Below are 22272 nucleotides of genomic sequence, written 5' to 3' on the forward strand. Positions count from 1 at the left end.
TGCGGCACAGCCCGAGCAGAGGCGGGGCACAGGCTGGACGCGCCTCAGCCCCAGTTGAAAGGGGACCTCGCGGCCTCGCTGTCGGTTTCAGGCCCGGAGCCTGCCTAGAGCGAAGGTGTCAGACCTGGCCGGGGCCGGCGGGTAGCGCCCTGCGTGGCCCGATCTCAGGCCCGAGGCGGGGGATGGGGCACCCTCGTACGAGCCGAGTAACCCTGGGAAGTGTCCCCGCCTGTGGCAGTGACTCGCGCTCGGGCTTCAACCTGCCGCGCCCCCTGGTGCAGCCAGGGCGGGCCGGGCAGGTGCACGCCTGCCGCGGCGTGACCCAGCGTTGGAGCGGTAACGGGCTGCTGCGTCCCTGCCCAGCCATCCAGCCGCCGCCGCCGCTCTGCCACTGGCGGGGAGCGTGAGCGCCGCTTCCCTCCCCCGCCGCCGCCAGCCCCGCTCCTCCTCCGCCGCCCCACAGCGCCTTAGGAGGCCAAGCGCCACCCGCTGCCCCCAGCCCAGCCCCGCGACCATGGAGCCCGGGAGGTAAGCCAGCTCCAGTCACTGCTCCTTCGCCGTCCGTGCCGCGCCGGGTCCCGCCCGCTGCCAGCGCCGCAGCTGGCACCTGCCCGGCACCTTTCCCGCGGAGTCCGCGCACCCTGCACGCTGGTGGGGGGAGGGTGGCGTCTTCGTTTCCCCTGCAGGGAAAGTTGCTTCTCGCCGCCCGAGCGCCCCTTTATTTCTCCCCAATGTTGCCACTGAGATGCTGCTGCCGTGGCGGGTGTACTTCCGGGTTCACACCTTCCTCCCACCTCCACCGCCCTTCTCCGAGGGCTGCGGTTACCCTGGAGAAGATCAGACGCCTAGAAGCCCAGCGGCAAAGTTGCAGCTTCCCCTGGGGGAGGGGGAGAGTGTCTTGCATGTGATATTACAAATAACAACAATAAAAGGATCGAGAGACAAGAGCCGAGCCTCCCTGGCATGCAATCCCCGTGTCACCCCAGGGTGCGCGAGGAGAGCGCTGGCGCTTGCATGGTGCATCTGCAAAGCGATGGGCTGGCTCCAGGTGTGAGCACAAAGGGATTGCATTAACTTGCTCCGGTCAAGGTACAGGTTGCGATGCCTGCAAGTGAAACTGCGCCCGTTCGACGCCAGGGGGCGTCCCGTGCTCTTGGGATCCCTTCACTCCTGCCTTTGCCCCCTGGTAGCAAAGAGATCTTTGTATTCGTAACCTACCAAGGAAACAATCTTGCACTGTCAGTGTGTGTGTGTATGTTCTTTGGGGGGAGGGGAAGACGGAGAAGCACAATCACAAATTAGGACTTTGGAGGAGCGGAGGAGAAAGATCCTGGAGCTTGAGCTGTTGCAAAAGGAAAGCGAAGGAGTAAAGTAGATGGACAACTACATTGTGTTTGCCAATCGGTGTGTCAGCTTTAAACTGACTAGAGAGCAGAGGATGCAGCTGCCTTGTACGGATTTGTGCCCCAAAGGACTGTTTTTTAATTGCACCTTGGTAACTATTCCTGCCCTTTAGTGCTTTTTTGTGTGTGTGGGCATGGGGGGGGAATGTTATGCATAAGATCAAATAGTAATTGCGTGTCCTCTCTAGGGGGGGTTTAAATGTAAGTAATGGTAAGGCCGCCATTTTGAATTGTTTCATACAACAGAATGAAATCTTAGGTCGATCTCTGTTTTTCCTTGCATTTTCCCCTCGGTGTTTTCTATAAATGGCCCCTAATGGTGCTGTGTATAGTTTGGGTCTTTTTATAGTAAACTTAAAAACAAAACCCATGTAGCACTGTGCTGTTCTCCTGTGAAGTTGTCCTGCTGATGGCATGTAATGTAAGGGAAAACAAATAAATGTCTTTAAACTATGTAGTTTCTGTTTTCTGGTTTCAAACACTGATAGAAATCTGGCTATGTCAATTTGATTTATGACTATAAGCTATAATGGCTGGCTTTAGAACTAGTTTCAGAAGTATATATTTATCTTTTAGCAATGTAAAATTGAATTCCATCCTGGTCCAGGAAATATTTTGTATTTAATTTCTTGTTTTGAGTTATATTTTTATTGACATTGTAATTAAGCACATGAGATTTTAGTCATCTGCTTTTGCAGGAAATCAGTCAATTCAAACGCTGCATGTATATGCATAAAAGATCAGAAAACATAACTACACACCTAATGTTGCTGTTTAGACCAAGCTCTTTTAAAAGCATAAGACCAGTATATTTAAAATAGTGTAAATTCTAAAGTAAGTTTTAGAGGAAGGGAGGTTTAACACTTGTCTGAGTTATCTATTTTAATGTGTTAACATTAGATAGATCACCTAGAAAAGATGCTATGCATTTAATTGATAACTTTCCCTGAGTGTACTTACTTGATATCTATTTAGTCTCATATTGTAGTATAAATGAATGAAATAGTAATACAGGTTAGCAACTTTTGCTGAAGGATTTAGGCATGTTACTTATGTTACCAGGATTACATTTAAAAAGTCATTAACTAATATTCTAGTTATAGTCTGTTTTGGAACTTCACATTTTACGTGCATACGCTATCTAACTACATCTACAGCAAAGCATCTGTTATTGTCAGTATTAGCTACTCTTAAAATAAGAACTGTAGCTATAATTTTAGAATAGTCTAAATTGTTTTCAACATTTTAATTTAATGAAGCATCCAAATTTATATTAAATTACAGTAACAACCATTTAGAGTTAGATTGATACTGGATTGTACAGTAAACCATAAAGGAAACAGACATTTCATTTTTAAAGGTGTAAAGATGATACATTAATTATTGGGGGAAATATTCTGCCATTCACTTCTTTGAAAACTATTCACAGGCTATACAGTTAAACTGCAGTCTTCTGAAAGAATGACTACTGTACAGCAAGAAAGATCACTGAAATCTGGAATACATATATAACCTCAAATTTATCAAAAATTTATTCATAAGTATACCAAGAAGCCAAGTTTTCTTTGTTTTCATGAAACAATGTAACACAAAATAGCAAAGTAATGGTTACTTATAACCAGACTGTTTAGTACATATTTAAAAACAGCTGTAGCAGAAAATACAAGATCGCATGAAGAAATGAGCTATCAAACTTATATGTTTGTAAAATGAATGCTGCAAGGGAGACAATTTGGAAAAAAAAAAACCTACCAGAAATCAAGAGTAAAGTCAATGTAGGAGACACTTTAGCTGATATGTATTAGAAACTTCAGGAGACAGGAGAGAAATAATGAAAAATTCATGTGTCTAGGCCCAAATCTTCACTGTCTGAACCATTGCTCGGATGCAGTGAAAAGTCACAAGCAGTATTTCAGATCACATTCTCCAAGCATAAGGATGACTTAATAATGCTCAGGCTCTTAAAGGTTCCTTTTTTCATTTTGAAGTAGCTTTTTGTTTGCATTATAGTTAAACAATGTGATTTATAATGTGATCTTGGGGAGGGAGAGAAAAAGACCTACCAGATGATTTTCCTGTTACAATATGTCTGGATAGAAGATAGCTTCTAAAGGAACCATTTTTCCTCAACAATGAGCCTAAAAACCATACATTGTGAGGCATAACTGTTAACTTGTTAATCAGAATAATAAGATTCCAGTTCTCAGGTATAACTGAAATTCACACTATTTATAGCTGGCAGATGTACTTTATAAAGCCAGCTGTATTTTGAAAATATGAGGGTACATGCCTTTATGGAGTAGCTCCTCCTATGACATGATACTGTATGATGTCGCTGACCGGAGTGCTGAATCAAGACAGCCATGTTGATCACTACTAAATCCAACTGAAAAACACAACCTGAAGTTCTGTGGAGGTTCAAATACAATAACAACTATAGTAAGTTTTTTCTTTATTATCTTATTTTTACATCATCCATTCACTACGTGTAGTAGGCAGATAAATGCTGTCTCAAGGAAGCTTTGTCCAGTGAATTGTTTTAGTTTGGTTGAATGAGTATAGGAAAATCAATTAGATCAATACTATGGCACTCTCTTGTTTTGAAAATGGTCCCCCATAAAGACATTTTAAGACATCTTACATAAAAATGAAGCCTAATGTTTAAAAAAAAAATCACATTTGAGTGAAACAATTTTTAGACCTAAGTTTGCTATTAGCCATTTTTAAACACAGTTTCAGATTGTGAAAGAGTATTTTGAGAGCTAAGATCCAAGCATATGATTAGTGAATAAAAAAAAATCAATGATGATATGGACAAAGTCCATGTAATTGCATATACTCATTAACAACAACAACAAAAGATATGAGTGTGAGGTTTTTGTTAAAAGAGTTAAAATTTGGAGGAGCCAAGCAATCTATAGGAGAATCTCCTCTAAATTTGTTATGTGTTCCAATATCTCTGGTAGGAAAAGCTCTTTCTTACAGAGAGTATTTTGTGGACTAGTTCATGATGTGTGCTATTTCAAAAACAGTTGTATAATAAAAAAGCAAAATAATTTTGATTTTGTACTCTTTTTGATACATAAGTGGTAAAAATTTAAACACAGGACTTTTTGACATACGGCTTCTAAAAATAGAACGACTTGATATGCAGGATCCTCAAATTAAAGGTCAAAGGTGACAAACCAGGACAAAGGTCATGCAGCTCATTTTCAAGCAATCAGTTTCTAGTTTTTTCATGGCTGAACAAAAGCTTAATTATACAGGATAAAATAAAAGAGGCCTGTAATGTTAACTGGTCAATTTTCACAAAGAAATAGAGATTTACAGAATTTCCCAAATAATGTACATTCTCAACTGTGGTTATTAATACTGAATTTATGCTGACTTTGATAGAAATATGTATATACATGTTTAGGTTTAAACACTAAACTTTCTTCCTTAATTTAGTATTTTACCATCTCTAAATGGTCTGGATGCTAGTAGTATGTACAACTGGGAATTTGTAGGATGGAATGCAGTCTTTTTCTAAATATTATATGGTAAAGTTCTTAGGTTGCCAAAATGTTCATTCATATATATCTAACGTTTGCTTTAAACAAAATTCTAAAATTGAAGACCATGTATTCTGATAGTGGTGTGTTTATAGGTACATACTAGGTTAAAAATAATCCCCTTCTCCTCCAAACAGCTATCCAGAATAAATGGCTCTCGATATCAATAGCTAGTTGCTAGCAATGAAACAGCTTCTATTTTTTTGTCATTTATTTTGTTTGAAGAAACCATGTTATTATTTTATTACATGTAGTGTTGTGTTCTGCTCCCCTACTACCTTTCAGAAAGGTGTGGGTTTTTTTGTTTTTGTTTTTAAACTACAATTAATTTTAAAATGCTCTTATATCTCTCTGTGTGTATGCATGCTATTTAGGCCAGTTATTTTTAATAATTTAACCTTGTTAAATGCATCTTACATCTATCTATCATCACTATCTATGTTACTGACAGTACTTCAATGCATAAAGGTTTTTTAGTCTGGCCACAACATACATATGTAGATTGTTAAACTGGTATTGAAAATATTTGCACACTGAGCATTATTTTTGTAACTCAATACTGAGACTGATTTGTTTAGTAATATTTTAGATGGTCTACCACTATTGTACATACTTCATAATAAATTATTGCATGTGCAATCATTTTTGTAAGAAAATAAAATTCAAGATGACAATGTCTAATCTCCAGGAATTTAATATCAGTGATACCGTTCTGTATTCTCATTTTAAATTAATAAACAATTTCAACTAAAACAGACAAGAACTACCATTGCATTATTTTGTTCAATAACTTATTTTAAACAATGACTCAGCAGGAATGTTTATTACGTGGAACTATTTTCTTTTATAGCTAGGAAAATTTCACATACTCTGAACTGTTTATGCTGCATTACCCACACTTATGTGAAAAGAATATGTTAATATTAGATTGACATTAGTGCTGCAAGCACTGTCTTTTGACAAACCACACATTATACCATTTTACTTTTAATATGTTTTCTTTAGCTTGGTTGCTTTATTCCTGGTAAATTCCTAATACTCACACCAAAAAGAAGACCTATGAAGAAGCCGAATTTAAGCTTGTGAATCTGTTAAGACTTCTAAATGAAAATTCACTAATAATAATTACAGAAAAAAATTGGTGTTTTACAGATAGATGGTCTGTATAAAACCAACAAAAGTAGTGTGGGTGCAAAGGATGTAGCAGAGGTGAAGTGTTAACTATTATTATATTAATATATTAATATTAATTAGAAGTACAACAAATGAACTTAAAATTGCTCCTTTAGAATGTACAACCAATCATGCTGAAACTTTTACAGAAGTATATACATTTTTTTAAACATATAGAATATTTTTCAAGTAAAATACATAGTGCAAATTCAAGTAGTGCAATACATATAGAACAGCAATTTCATCCACTGAAGTAGTTTTAACATGGTTAAGTTCAAATTGGCAAAAAGTGCTTTTATTACCTGACTGCAAATTATACGTTATGCAGTTTACAATTTCAGTTTATGTATAGATCCATATTCCAATTTTGGCTTAATAATTACGTTTAAATTGAGGCTCTGTTGAGGTTAAGGAAAGGTTACAAACACAGATTTAGAATTATATTCAGTGTGATGTTCATACCTCATTTATACTGTAGAAGACATTTCCAGTGTAGTGTCATTATGTGGAATGGAAGGTTTGTACATATATTTTACAAGGTAAAAGCAAAATAATTTTAAAATTTACAATATTGCCATAACAGCTCTTATTTGACACACATCTTTCCAACATTTATTAAGCATTATTACATTTGTGAGCAATGGCTTCAAAATGAATAGAACCCACAAGTTTAAGATACATTTTAACTTTTTAATAATTTGAATACAAATTAAACCAATGAGCATAAGTATGCTTTCCAGAATTAGATTTTTTTTTTTATAACTGATGGATGATACTTATTTTTAACTTTTTTTCCAATTGTTATCTATTTAAGATTTCATAGTTGCAGGAAACTATGGGGGTGTCTGAGAATTAATAATAATAGATGCTGAGATTAAAAAAGTTAAAGCTGTATAACTGATTAAATCAAATTCTGGTAAATTCTCAAGAAGCATTTTTCTTACTCTGCTTATCTATACATTTTGATTGTTAGTAGAAATATTTTTTCATTGATTTGTGTGTGTGTATGGTGAAATCACTGTTGACATTTGGCAATAAAAATCTAATCCTTCAAAGCCTAGTAATAAACTACGCAAAATATCTAATACATTTGGATTTTCTTATTTGTCTCAATCACGAGTACTTAACTTATTGTGAACAAAAGAACAATATTAGCTACTTCTGGAGATAATCACTTTGAAAGCTAGTTCAGCCCCATTAAAAGAAGGTGTATTTATAACTTCATTTGCTTAAAAAATGCAAATTGCTCCAAATTTGGACAAATTGGCTTTAAATTACCGGTACTATTTTACATGTTAGCTGTAAATTTGAATAAAATGCTGACAAGTAAATAAGAGACTAAATAGTTGCTTTTCAAAATATTTTATGTTTAGACATTTTTTCGTACCCTTGAAAAATAAGATTGGTTACAATCATATGAAAATATGGTCACTATTCAGTGTTATGGAATTTTTTTAAATATACAGAATATTTTCTACTTAAGATATTTTTTCATATTCTTCTAAATACAGAACATATAAAATAGATAATACGGATTAAGAACAATCTCACTAAAGGAATGAGAAATTATTTTATCCAATTGTATTTCTTTATTATACCATTATTGTCACTTTAATCATATGCACTAAAGTTACAATTTTATTTAATAGTAAAGTTTTAGCCTCGTTGATCTTGGGGTCCGAGCACATCATTTAAAAGAAACTAAAATTTAAATTGAATGGTGGTATTTCACTTTTACTAGTCAAATGCTGGTCCTGCTGGAGTTAGTGGCAGACTCCACACCTTTGAGGTCAATGGAGCTAGTTATTCCCAATTTACATTGCTTTACTAGAACAGTTCAGAGTCTTGATGTCAATGGGAGCAGATTTTTTTCTTATGTGCGCCTGTTCCAACTGCACTCAAACAGGAGTCTAGTAACTGATTGAATGGGAGCAAAACTGGGCCCGCTGATTATCAGAAATGCCTATATTCTTGTGTACCAAATAGTCCACCTTAACTCCTTTCATATGTCAGCAAAACATATCTAGCGAATTTCACCAAGTTATTTATGTTGTTAACCACAAAGGGTAATCAATTTAACACATACAAGATTCAAAGGTTCAAATCAGTAAAGAAAGATTAAACCTCTGTTTGCTGATCATTACAAAACAAAACAAAACCAAGTCAGTTTGAAGGATTTTATTAAAAAGTGTTTCAAGGTGAATTCTTGAATTTAGAAGATAATTAAAAGGAGTTATTTTTCCCACATCTTCTTTATCACTTCACTTCCTAAAAATGTTTAGTGCAATGCTCACAGAATTTGGGATGGGAAGAAAATTGTGAACAAAATTACACTATGTGTGTAATTACACAAAAAAATGAAATCTAGTTATATAATTTCAAAAGAGAATAATTCACAGGAATTGTGTTGTATCCTTAGCAAATTATACAATATTGAATAGGTAAGCCAAGAGCTTGAGGACATGGATCAGTTCCAGTGTTATTCTATATCTTTCATTTCCAAAAACTTTTTCAGACTTTTTCAGATGTTTTGCATTTTACAGAATGCAATTCAATATTTTAAATTGATTTCTGTATCTTACTTAATGAAATATTAAGGGAAAGTAAGGGATACAATACCAGAAACCTTTTAAAAAAAACATTTTAATGAGATTTAGACCCATCATTTAGGATTTTGGTTTAAAACTATTGCTATTTCTAAAAATCAGTAAACATGTTAGTATTGTTAAGTGTCAAGTAATTTGTTTGATTTAACATTCCTCTGCAGCATTTGCAACTAAATAGTGCAACATGTTGCTAGTGCATTCAATCAGAAGTTGAACTGACTATAAACAAAAATAAACTGATTAGTCTGTGTTACTGTCCAGCAGCTGAATGAAGTGCAAAAGGTAAAGCATACACTATATATTACTTTTTTTTTTTTAATTCACAGTTTTTAAACAAAATTGTTTGTAACCATAAGGTCATTTTTTTAAAAGAGTACCGGGCATTTTCTCTTAAAAATAAACATCTTGTAGTATTTAGGTGTTCACAATTTATCTAATTCAGTTTGTAGGACAGGTACACCTGAAATCCTTTAAAAAACCCATCCTAGATAAGAGTTGTAAATAGAAAATAAAGAAATGTTGTATCTTTTTCTGCCCCATATGATATTTGCTCACTAGTTAGTAGTAACTTTTTATTATTGTATATTTTACTTTTGTGTTCTGATGTATTTTATAACTGTTTGAAACAATATTAATAAAATATTGATTCCACTCTTGCTCACAATAAAATCAATGTCCAAATTATGATTGATTTCAGTGGAGGCAGGAGCAGGCTCATTAGCTAGAACAAAAATTTAAGACAATCTCTGAAATAGAACAAACAACTTTGTATGCAAACAGGCAAACTATAAATACCTGATTTTCTACGCTAGACTATACATGCAATTTTTATATGGCAGTAAAATTGTTTAAATTAACCCTCTGCATTATATGAAATCCAAAACACTGTATAATTTTGCTGGTCACTGAGAATTTTGGGGAAAAATGAATGACTAGAGGCATACTGTAGCCTTTCACTGTCCAATACAAATGAATTGCCAAAGGTAAACAAACAGTAAGTGGCAGAAAAAACCCTTCAAATGATTGTATGTGTTATCTGTAACAAAAATAAAGATTATTTCATAGGTATAATTTATAACTAACTTTCACTCTCCTTGAATAGGTTTGATTTCCTGTTCTGTGATGATTGCATGGTATCTTCAAATATCACTTTATTCCTGTAACTAGTTTCCACTCAGACATGTTATGATTAAATGCCTATAGACATTTAAACAGGCTATTAAAGCAAAGAATAATTTCTCTTCAAAACCCTCTTACTAGGCTTGATTATTATATAATCCTTGATTAGCATTTATTAAATGATATTAGCAATGATGAAGCCTATTTAAATATGAATTTCAATTTCAGCACTAGCAGATCCCAATTTGCTTGAAATGTTTATACTGAAGTATACTGAAAATATTAAGCTATCACTGTTACCATTAGCTGCTTTAGGGCCCAAACCTGCTCCCATTTAAATCAGTGACTAAATTCCTATTGGCAATAGAATATGACAACTCGTTTTTTGTTTAAACTATACAGCTTTAAGAATTAATTTAATAGAATTAAGATGTTCAGACTTTTGAAGTTCGTTTTATAAGCTCGCATTTCTTACAATTATATGTCAGGACTTCTATATCCTATTAAGAAACAATTAACACCAAGTCTTTTAGAACAGTTACATCCCATTTACTTTCTGTATAATGATCTATTATGATGCTTATGATATCCACATATTTATATACATGATATTTACAAATACATTGAATGAAGTGACAAAAATAAGGGTTTTTTTAAAAAAACCCTATCTAATTTTAGGGTGTACCAATCTCTGTAGTAACTGCAATTCTTAATATATTTCTTTTCCAAAGTACTTTATTTTGAATCCTCCCATAAACTAAACCACTTCACTTGTCAAAGCCAGGAAAGGATCTCTTACTCTATCTTTGCATATTTCATTATGCTGCATAAATAATGTAGCTAAATCCGAGACAAAAGCCACACAGCTGCAGGTTGGCAGAATAGACAAGTAAAACAGGGATTGAGCTGTAATAGTTGAAGGTATAAAAGGAAGATTAGGTTTAATATTGAATTTATATAGCGCTCTACTAGAAAGCAAAACTTGCTGTAGATGATCACAAAAAGAAAAACCGGAGACTAGTTGCTACTGTTATTGCACTGCAAGGAAAAACAAGCTGGCTATCACCTTTTCTAGTTGCTGATGTTGTATAGAAGTGGGGTTAACTAGAGGATAAGAAGTTAATATACAGAAATTTGATTCTCACTTGTCTTTGGCTGTTCACACAGTGAGAGAAGGAAGGTGGAGTTTCCACATTTGTAGGAAAAGGCCAGAATCAACAGTCAGGACATGCTCTCCAATTGCAAAAAAAATCTCCATTTTCTTTAAAGGCAGAAGAGATTTAGATTCACATCGCAAAAAAACCCAAAAAAACAAAAAAAAAAACAAAAAAAACCAACGTGAAGTCGTTTATTTGCTTTGGATGGGTCTTACTTAAAGTAGAGTGTATAAAAATCAGGTAGAGGGAGACAAAAAGGACATAGGCTGGTAGCAGGTGAGTTTGTGCATGTTCAAATCTATTCATCTTCCTTGCTCTAAACCTGCACAGCCTGAGCAACAAGATTACTGCAAGCACAGTGGCTTTCCTTGGGTGTCTCTTACTATCTACTATACATAGCATTTTTGTTGGCATTATTATGATATGAAATCAGATAGATCCTGCTCAATTGGCAGTGGACCATAAATACACCTAGTAACAGCAAAGCCATATTGTGTGTTGGTCTCTGATCAAATATTTTTGTTAATTTATTGAGACTTTGTAAGTATTGGCTTAAAATGCAAACTATAGTCAGGGATTTTACTAGTATTAAAGGGAAGGCATTTTCCTACTGATAGTCTTAGGTTGATACTAGGACCTATATGTTTAGTACAATTTGACCAAAAATTTATTACAAGTATATGTAAAGACACACCACTGATTTTTTTTTATGATTTAAAGTGTACACTTTAAGCATAGTAAAGCCGACAACCACTAGTACTTGAGTTACCTATTGTGATGAAATATTGATAAGTGAAAACAACACCTTGCAGTATCCAGCAAATCCGTGTATTTTGTCTACTTCTTCATTAACTTTTATAAGAAGACTATTAATGACTTTAAAGAATTGAGAACCCCCCACCCTCCTTTTTTTTGGTAACAGGCTGATTGTTACCTTTTGGTTATCTAATTGTCGTTCTGATGAGCTAGGTAAGTCGCAAACAGTTAAAAAGTTTACAGATCACTTCACAGAGTCAAAGCCCTGGCATTTTATGGCCTTCTAATGAGCCGTTAAACTGGAGAAGAGGTAATTAAATACGGTGCTTTGGTACAATTTGCTGGCTAGTACTGACTTCAACTCTCTGATTTTAGGTTCCTCAGAAGACGATGAGGTCATTAAAGAAGGTCTCCTCAGGCCCAGGTCAGTCTTCATTTAAAAAAAAAAAAAAGTCTTACATGGCTAACTTTTCATATATGATTGGGGAATTGGTATTTGATAACTATTTTATGCCTCCCACTCCCACAACAGAATGGACTGTAATGAACCTAAATTTCTGTCTGGAAAAGTGCGATTAGACTCGAAGAAAGAATTTCATTCATTTTTCTCCAAGGTTTGAATCCGGAATTCTTGATTGATCTAACGGTTTGTAAATGGAATTTTTTTTTTCTGGGCTAGAGGCAAAAAGACAGTATACAATGTTTATTCCCACGTGTCAGCATATGAGTTTAAATAATGGATTTAAAAACATCTTGAAATTACAGAATTACTTTTAGAGATGGCTGTAACACACCGTAGGTTCTTCTAACAGGTCGAGTTATTAATGATTAAAAAACGAAGTAGTTTTAAGTATAACAAACATATGAGCAAGTCTTTTAGCGATATTAAATTGATTTTTAATGCAGCAGCAATGTAAACATGTTATCCTGCACAGTCCTCACATTCATAGACAGTTCCTACCAACATCTATTTTTGAGGCAGCACTATACGTTGCCAAAAACTTTTCTTGGCATATGAAACTGAAAAAACGCCTCAAAGTTCACTGATCTGTCAGGTTTAATTAGGCAGTATCTATTGATTTTATTCCCTGGAAGCTGCGCTAACAAATCCGGTATTTCACTTCGCAAATGGTCACCTGGGAAAACTCATTGCCCAACTACTCTCCCTACAGCAGCACCCGCTGTTCCCATTTTGTTTCCCCATTTGTCCGCTGCCTGCTGTCTGGCTCCTTAGATCATGTATTTACAATAGCCGCGTCAGGAAAAGGGGTGATGATATTCGGTTGCTTACCTTGGTTTCAAGGGTTTGCGTAGTTGTATGCAGCCTGTGTCCAGCCCTACTCGGGCTCTGTAGCGTCGTTGAGTGCTCTCCTGCTGCCCACTGAACTTTAATGGTTTTGGATCTGTTCCAGTTGCTACTTTTTTGTTAGGCGCATGTCTGCTAGGGATCTGCAAGGTGCTCCTGACGTCACTCAGACTAGCAATAAAAGGGATTGGGGGTCCTCTGGTGCTGTCCTTTATCCCTGAGGCAGTGAACACATACCGCTGAGTGAGGCTTATGCAGCGCAGGGGCACAATGGGCTGGGAATTCCGTGCATGCTTAATCGCGAGCTACATTTTGTGCTTAAGGCAATGGCTTTGCTCAGATATAGCCGTTCAGAATAGTCAGCGGGCAACAGGCGTCCATACCATCCAATACAGTAAAGAGCTGCATATGTATTTATATGCACCACATAATACAAACCCACCTTCAGATTATACCTCTATCTAGGGCCCGATCCTGCTGCCTTTGGAAGTGTTGCTGTTGACTGCAGATGAGAGCAGGGTTGGTCCCATAATCGCTGTAGCAATATATTGTAGTATGTGCACGTGCCGTTACTAAAATGGGTAACGGAGGCTGGTGTGTCTACCAGCTCAGTGGGCGGGATAATCTTAAACACACACAGTCGCTCGCTCTCAACCCAATGTTTGCTGCCATTGCTATGAAGTTTGAAAAAGCAATATGAGCTTTGAGAAGCAGCTGCAGTCTTTAATTCCTAGGCTTCTCTTCCTTTCCTTCGTTCCCGAAATGAAATTTAGGGAAGCATATACAATGACTTCTTATGTGCCATCTATTTTGAATTTTTTTGAGTGAGATGCAGGTGGTCTTACAACAGAGGGAGTCTTCAGTAGGGCTGGTTTTCCAAATATAACCACATTTTCCGCAAATTACTGATGTGGCGCCTCCTTAAATCTAACCATGGCAGCAATCCTTATCAGTTGCAAATCCACAGCTGAAAAACTGCTAATGTACACGAGGCCACAGCTTGCAGTGAGTTCTAGAAGGGCTCTCAACGTCCTAATGCCTTTGGATTACGTCTAGGATTAGAGCAGTGTCGGGTATTTTAATAATGCCTCTCCAAACCATCAGAGTTACAGGCAAAAATGCAGAGCGCATTGTTAGCTATTCCGGAATGTTTACAGTATCACTTTCAGTATCAACATTTTTTTTTTTTTTACTATCAGATATTTCAAATCACCTATTCAAAACCTTCCTCTCCCCAAATCTGGTTATTAATTCAAATAACACCAACTATGGGCATAAAAATAAAATACAGACTTTAAGATATGGAATATTTTAGTAGGAATGAAGAGAAAATCGTGGTTCATAAATATTTGTTTACATATTCAAAGTTCAGAATTAAAATAAACAGGTATATTTCAATGTTCAGCTACCTCCTTGAGATGTGACACATCCTTTAAAAATATTCATCATCAAATTTTTATATACCTCACTATTTTCCACTGCAGTGTGACCTCAATTTTCTATAACAACGTGTTCCAAATACAAATGGCTGGAAAACTATCCATTTTATGATTGAATTAAGTGTTTCATAACTTTTGGAAAAAATGGAAATATTTAAGTCCATTAAATTAATCGATAGTTAACAATACAATAATTAAAAACGTGTAAATAGCGAAGGCATTGGCATAAACTGTTAGTAACTTAATATTCAAACATAGTGTATGTTTGAATTTTTCGTTGTTTATAATTATGGAGAGAACAATTCAATCGCGACGAGGTTTATTTAATTTAAATTTTAAAATAAGTCTAAGAAGCATCTTCGGTTAAGAAGGATAAGCTTTCCCCCCACCTAAGGTGGGAAGAAAAAATGATGTTATTCTCTCTCTCTCTCTCTCTCTCTCTCTCACACACACACACACACGTGTGTTAACTTTTCGGGACATCGGAGTCTTCGAAAGGGGTAAGGAAATCACCGTAAACAACAGTGAAATGGGGAAAGAAAGAGAGATTCCCCTTTTTTTTTTTTTTCAAAAAGTGTTTTATTCGTTGGAACCTCTTTAGCTGATTTAGGGCGTGGTAACATTTCCTCTCGCTGTTTTTCTACACAGCCCAGGGTTCCTGACATTAGGGAGGCTAAGGAGGAGTCTTCAAAGCTGAAGGAACAAGTAAAACTCCCCCGGAAAAATTAACACTGACGTTAAAAAAAGGGGGGGGGGGCGTGTGAGACTGGAGATCAAGGCCCTGGCCCCGCTTATAGTGAACGCTGGGGTGCAGAGGAAACCCCTGCCCAGGTTGCAGCAGAGAAGGATCGGCAGGCCAATGTTGGCGCCTGCGCTGCAGGTGAGACCATAGCCTGGACGAGCCTTTGTATCAGCTGATTTTTCTCTCTTGCCTTTCCACGCCGTGATCTTACCCCCCTGCAACTCCTCTGATGAAACTGTTCAACATGACACTACTACAGCCCTGGCCGAACAGTCTGATTGTGAAGGCAACCACTGTATGTGGGGGGAAGGGCGGAGAAAGGGTGTCATTTCCCTGACGCACAGACTCTGGGTTCCTAACTAGAGGGCTCAGGAGGAATCTCCAAAACTAAAGGAACAGCTAAGGTTGGCAGCGCTACCTAGATCCAATGGGACAGACCCGGTCTTCCCAGCAGGGAGCAGCTTGTGGGAGTGGGGAATTCGCCATCCCAGCAGAGCTTTTTCTTTTAAAATGCAACTTTCCGGGGCATGCCTGCCGGTAACAACCTGGAGAGCATGGATCTCCCTGAAGCCCCAGGGGCTGGATTGGGCCCCACTGCGCTAATGAGACTGCCACCTTGAACCGCCCAATGACAGGTCCGCTCCGCTTAGCCGGCCACCTCGCGCCACTCGGGCGGATCCCCCTCGCGTGGGGAGGGGCAGAAAGTTGGCTGGCTTGGTGGAAGCAGACCTGGGTTGGCTAGAAGCAGGAGGTGCCCGAAAGGCGGGAGTCCACAGGCTCTCACGTGGGGCCAGGCTTAGAGGGCGCCGGCGTGTCTGGTCCCTGCCAAGCGGGTGAGTTCCTCGGCAAAGCCAGGAGCGCCCCTTAGCCAGGTCCTGGGACCTGGCTCCACGTGGGGTAGGTGACTTGACCTGACCAGCCGCAGTGGCGCTGCCCCTCCCCCTCGTTTTCGGAAGAACCGCAGCAGCGGCGGATCTGGTTTTAATAGAGACTATCGCACAGAGCACCAGGCACGTCTGATCTGCACGAAATAAAGGACACCAAGCGCGGCGCGCGTGGGCTCCCTCTCCCCCCACACCCACCGGCACGTTTGAGTGAAATGGGCCATCGCTAGCTCTGGGGGAGGGGAAGATGGGGCTTCCAGCGCTGAGTGATAGTTCAAAAAGGAAGCCCCCCCTCCACCCCTTTTTCGATGTGGTTATCACAGGGCAATGGTAGAGACGCGCTCGCCTGCTTTTCTTGATTAGCGACCTGAGCAAAACTACAAAGTGTTTTAAAAACATGGACAATCGAAGTTATCTTAAGAGCTCAGTTTTCACAGTGTAAAACATGAGTTTTGATTCAAATACACGGAGGAGTGGAGGAGGATATTAAAAGAAATCGGAAATGAGAAAAAAATTAAAACCAGAGAAGTTTTAGAAACATGACAAATTAGAAAACAGGCACCAGAGCTCTGGCCATTTTGATGCCAAAGGAGTCCTGGGGCAGCTTCATGAATACGATTCTTTCTCCGTGTAATTATCTCAACGAAAAAGCCTGTTTTCTGCGGGGAGAGCAGACAGCGGCATCTTTCTAACGCGTGAAATATGACAATGATCCTCGAATTTCCCGACCTGGGTCTGCTTAAAAAAAGAAGTGTTTGTGGTCGATTGTTTGTGAATGAATTTTGGAAAGTTTTTGAGCGTTCCCAGCTGGCAACAGCTCTCTACCTTCCACAAAACTTGAAAGGCTGATGTCCTTTGCAGGAAATGAATGAGTCGATAACATCTGACACCAGTGACCAGTCCGGTGACCTCAACCTTAATTCCAGTAATACTGGAGGCCTGAAAATCTCAGTAAAGACCACTTGCAAATCTCCCCACTCCCTCATACAAGTAATTTACACAATCAGCATTTATTTTGTAGTGTAGGAAATCCTTTGCAACTATCTCTTAAACTTGCATTCAGCTTTCTTTTGCTATTTTCTCACTTCTCCCTTTACTCTGATAAAAAGCATAATACTGTATTGCTTTTTTTTAAATCAAACTATCGAAAGAACAGTTAAAACAACAACAACAACAACAACAACAACAACCTGGGTCAACTTATCTGTGTCTAGTATCAGTAAAACCAAGAGTCTAGTCTCCGTAGCATTTTTCAGCCAAATGCCCATAGAGGAGGCCAATCTGAGAAAAATACAGACTCTTTTAACAGATGCTATCAAAAAAATAAAAAATTGTATCTATAAATGCCTCCTGTTTTTAGTAGACCTATCAAATAGTTGATAGATATTTTCATATATACACTACATTCGTTTGACTTTACATATTTGTTCTCTCCAGCTGCCCTGCTTTTATTTTTCCATTGATTATATCAGAATTTAAATTATATATAGTAGTTCACATATTTATGGGAAATACTTAGTTTTTAATCTTCCACGTAGATAAAGTGAGTTGAATATTGATTTACCTTAGTAAAATAATTGCATTTATTAGGAAGTGGAAATGAAAAAAGGAATGGTTTATTGCACAAATGTGTAAAGGCAGGTCAGTGTAGGAAGTCGACCTCCACTGTTGAAATAACCTATAGGAAATTTACGGTTGAAGACTGCAAAGGAATTTCAGGATTTAGAGCTTCTGCTCCACTTGCCAGATTGCTTGTATTTTTACACTTTTGCTCACCCCCTTCTCTTTTTACCAAATGTTCAACTGGGCACCTTGTTATTTCAAACAGAAATTAAAGAGAAAGGAGAGTGATTTACAAACTTTCCTGAAAAGCAACAAAAAAGAGTAAACAGGCCTATCAGAGCAAAGAGGTTTTGCCTAATTGGGCAGGCTGAAACAGCAAATGCTTTGAAATTTTATAAAACACAATTGTATAAACTCTGGGGGAGATCACAGTTTGCTGTTTTGGCTTTTTATTTATTTATGTTTATGTGGATGGGATAGGAGGGGTAATGCCACTTTAATCAGAAAATAATTCAACCCAGTGTCCCTGTATTTTAACGAGGTATAATCTACCTTTTAAATGTTACAGGGGCAGAAGTGTCAGAAAAAAATCTCAGTTTATGATTGTGTAGTGCCTGTAAATAGGATGTTTACTGACAAGAAAAAATGGCAATGTGGTTTTATATTGTTCATACCTAACCAAACATATATATTTATCCATGTTCTTCCCCAGGAAGAAAAAGAAGGAAATAGGCGCTTTTGATTAGTATTTTTTTTCTTGACATATTAAAATGTACTATTTGAAATACGTGCGACGCAAAGTACAGTAGTAGAAATAACAGATGTGTTTTTTTCCTACTTGTATACCTGAGAGAGGTCCAGTGCCTAGGGAATTCGTGAAGGAATAGGTGAAAGCTGTAGGCTATCAAGCCCGTTAGATATTTTTTTCTTGTATGTGTTTGACTCTCCCACCTACTAGTAGTGGAAATTTAAAAGTGCAGTCTCCAGCCCAGCATTATTCCTCTTCTCTTTGTCTTCTTCCTCCTGTTCTTTTTTTCGTCTTCCTCCTCCCTAGCAAATCCTCCTTTTCTCTTTCAGCCTTTCCTCCTCCTCCTCCTCCACCACCACAAGGCTCCTGGAGAACAATCGCTGCTGATTGAGGTTCACTCTAATGCTAGGCTTGAAAACTGGGCTCTTATTTAGGAAGTCATTAATCACATCCCCTCCCGCGGAAAGAGATGGCGGAGAAACCTGTGAAGTGCAATCCCCCGCCCCATCCCCCTCCAAAAATGTTTTGAAACGCTAAACCTCGACACATTCTGAACCATATTAAGGTGATATCGCGTTTCCGGTACGCGTTTCTTTTGAATATGAAATAGTCATGTGAAACAAAGGGAGGAACACTAGCGATTCTCCATGTATATGTTGACCCCAAGTGTGCATATGTTTCTGAGTATAGTACATATAAAGTTTTCCTGGCAACCTAAGTAAGTTAAAATAAGGTGATCAGCCTGCTAAATTCCATGAAGCAGTCGAATTTTGGCCAACGTGTCTACACGAAAATAAATACGATGTTAAAAGGCAAAAATACAGTTATGATTCAAAGGTGTTTGAATGCCACTTTTATTAATGAAGTAGCAACGCTTGCAAATTTGTACATATTTGTTGTACACACGGCAATATGCGTAGTAAGGTGTGTATCTGCACAGAGATCACATATGGTTATGCATGCATAACATAGCGTATGTGATCCTGTACACATATTTATGTGTCTAGTCACATAATATATTTCCTTCCTATGACTGTACATATATGTAGTAATAATCTCAGTTGTATGTCTGGAGTGGGGTGTAACTTTGTAGCTATACGTGTATTTCTAAATATATGTGTATATACACACGCGCACAGAAACCCCCAAAATACGTCATCTTGATTTACCGTGAAGTGTGAAAATTAGCTGTAATACAAGTTCGTATTTGAATTTTCTTGTCCATTCATAAATTATTTTGGTGTGTCAGCCTAAATCGAAATGGCGATTGGCTACTTCAGACTCTTGCCAATCCCTTAAGGATCCGATGTGAAATTAGTCGCAAGAAAGCATGTAATTGACAAAGTCACGTGTGCGTAGGGGGCCAGAAACTGAGGGAGAGAGAAAGGGAAAAATCAAAAGAGGGAAAGCACATTAGACCATGCGAACTAAATTTGTGATCGTTCAAAATCAGGATGTTAGATTGATGCAGAAGACCACTTCGATCCAAAGGGAAAGTTTGCATCTCACGAGTTTGGAGCAGAGGGCCCGTGAGGCAACATGGCCGAAGGTTAATTTTCTTATTCTATTGTTTTTCTATGATTTTCTCTCTCTCTCTCTTCCCCTCCCCTTCCTCCTCTTTTTTAACCCCACTAGGCACCATTCTTTTTTTTTTTTTATCAGATCGCGCAAGGGGGCTTTCTACAAACCTATTGTTACGGATTTCCAAAAATGTTCCGTACCGCCCACACCGATTCACACAACTTGAAAAGCGTTCAGGGAGCTATTGTTTGAATTGTTCCTGTACGATTAAGCACAGTTTCAGTGGTGGTTTGTACACCTGTCCCCCCAACTTTAACTGAAAGTTATTCCAAGGGGTGCGGGATGTGTGTGTGGATGCACTTTGGAAAATAGTACTGGATCCGCCGCTGCATGTGCAGTAACACGTTGTTGTGCAATCTGCTCCTTTTTTGCTCATTCCCTCTTCACCCCCACCCGCGCTTTACAAGAAGAGAATAATTTAGCTGAGCATTTCTGTTGGAAAATGGGATCGGTCCTAAACCAGCAATATTCAAGTAAAGTATCGCGTTCTGTGGTGTAGTATGGCTGAAAGTTGGCATGAAATGGAAAAATACACGCATATACAGAAACGTGGGCTCTTCTGGGCGAAAGAGAGCGAGCGAGCGAGCATATGCTTGGTTTCCTCTCTGTTACCCTGGCTGCTTTTTGGGTTGTGGGTTTGCTTTTTTTAATGGTTTCTCTGCAGGGAAAGAAACCGGGTTGATTTTGTAATGTGCGGGTGTGTGGCGGGCTGTGTGTGTGTTTCTCTCCCCTGTGTAGCAATCCCTTTGTACAAGGCAAAGGACGTTTACCAGAATTTAACTCTTTGCTTTGCATCTTGTTTCTGTGTCCCCCCACCCCCCTTCCTCAGCAGGGGCGAGTAAAGGTGGAGACGAGCCCGGGAAGTTGCCGGAGCAGGAAGAGGAGGAATCCCAGGTTTTGCACGGAACAGGCCATTGCAAGTGGTTCAATGTGCGAATGGGATTCGGGTTCATCTCCATGATCAACCGGGAAGGAAACCCTTTGGAGTCTCCAGTTGATGTTTTTGTACACCAAGTAAGACCAACTTTTGTCTCCCATCTTTTCCACCCTCCCCGCCCCGGCCCTTGGGTTGAGTTCAACGGTGATCGAGTTACACTGGAAGGGAAACAATCTATCGGTTTAGATATTTAAATGCATCTGTATATATGTAATAAAATCTGCTCTAATAAGGGGTTCTATCTACATCACCCCATTAAAACTCAAATAAGATCAGCATCCATAGTTGGTGGGTTGTGCAAAAGGATATTTTATCTCTTAACAATTCAAAGCTGGGGTACAAATTTTTATTTTTGAATTTTTTTTTAATCCCATATCCTGTTTTTAATAAGGTTTAAACTTTTCAGCTATGTCATCTGCTCAGGAGCAGATAGGTTCTTCTGTGCAAAGGTGATTAAAAAAATAAACACAGAAAAGGATACATAAGTATATTCACCAATTAGGTCTCTTGTGAACATATTTTTCTTTTAACACTCTTCTTGTAAAGTTAGACATTTTTAAAAGTAGTTCATCCCAGATTAGTTGGTGAAAAGTATATGTAATTAATAGGTTTATTTTGCAAAATACAGACCTGAAAACATCCCTCTGATAATACATGACTCATCAAACTCAAACTGTGGATGTGTGTTTTAAAAATCTCTTTTGGAAAACAGATCCAGTAGTAAATAAGACTAAGGACACTGTCTCTTTAAAGACACTGAACATAAAGACCTGTCCATTGTTTATATTTTTAACATACCTAACTAATATCTAGAGCCTTATTTTGTACATGGAAACTCTAAGGAAAATGTCTTCATTTGGAAAAGCTTCAGCTGCAAGAAATGTTAATCAGGAAGTTTAGAAAACTTCCTCCATGGTTATTGACGTGATTTGTGAGAAACCAGTGTGCCTAGATCTCCCACATGCTTGTATTAGTCCCAAATTGCAAGAATGACATTTTGAATTGCATCAGCCTTCTCAAAAATGTTGAGTTGATCAAAGAAAAAGAAAATAATATCTGCAAAGTTTAAAGAGACTGTTTGTTTCAGGCTGGGTAATGGCCATGTCAGGAAAGCTAAAGGCATCTTAACTTTTCACGTAGTTGTCCATTTCCTATGACGTTTGTGGGAGGTTTTGTTACATGATATTCTATCTTGATGGTCTTGTTTTATTCCACATATTATTGTACATTTGGGCTCATTTTCATCATTCACATTTAAGGAATATATATTTAAGATGAAGCTGATAGGAGATAATGGAAACCTA

At 38.1% G+C, this 22272-nt stretch overlaps 1 protein-coding gene across 3 annotated transcripts in view; it reads left to right on the forward strand.

Moving 5' to 3' along the window:
* The first annotated feature begins 717 nt into the window (after positions 1-717).
* The window catches only part of LIN28B (lin-28 homolog B), a 143644-nt gene continuing 122089 nt past the window's right edge, over positions 718-22272 (forward strand). The window contains exons 1-3 of one of the 3 annotated variants that reach the window (XM_030554227.1): positions 718-1495; positions 12144-12192; positions 20861-21045. In XM_030554227.1, the coding sequence (XP_030410087.1) occupies positions 1376-1495; positions 12144-12192; positions 20861-21045 (354 nt within the window). In that variant the 5' untranslated portion in view covers positions 718-1375. Of the gene's footprint in view, positions 1496-12143; positions 12193-20473; positions 20505-20860; positions 21046-22272 lie in introns of those variants that run through there. The other 2 variants (XM_030554228.1, XM_030554229.1) reach the window with 2 other exon arrangements.

The sequence above is a fragment of the Gopherus evgoodei genome, chromosome 3 (assembly GCF_007399415.2).
Source record: "Gopherus evgoodei ecotype Sinaloan lineage chromosome 3, rGopEvg1_v1.p, whole genome shotgun sequence".
Classification (NCBI taxonomy): Eukaryota; Metazoa; Chordata; order Testudines; family Testudinidae; genus Gopherus; species Gopherus evgoodei.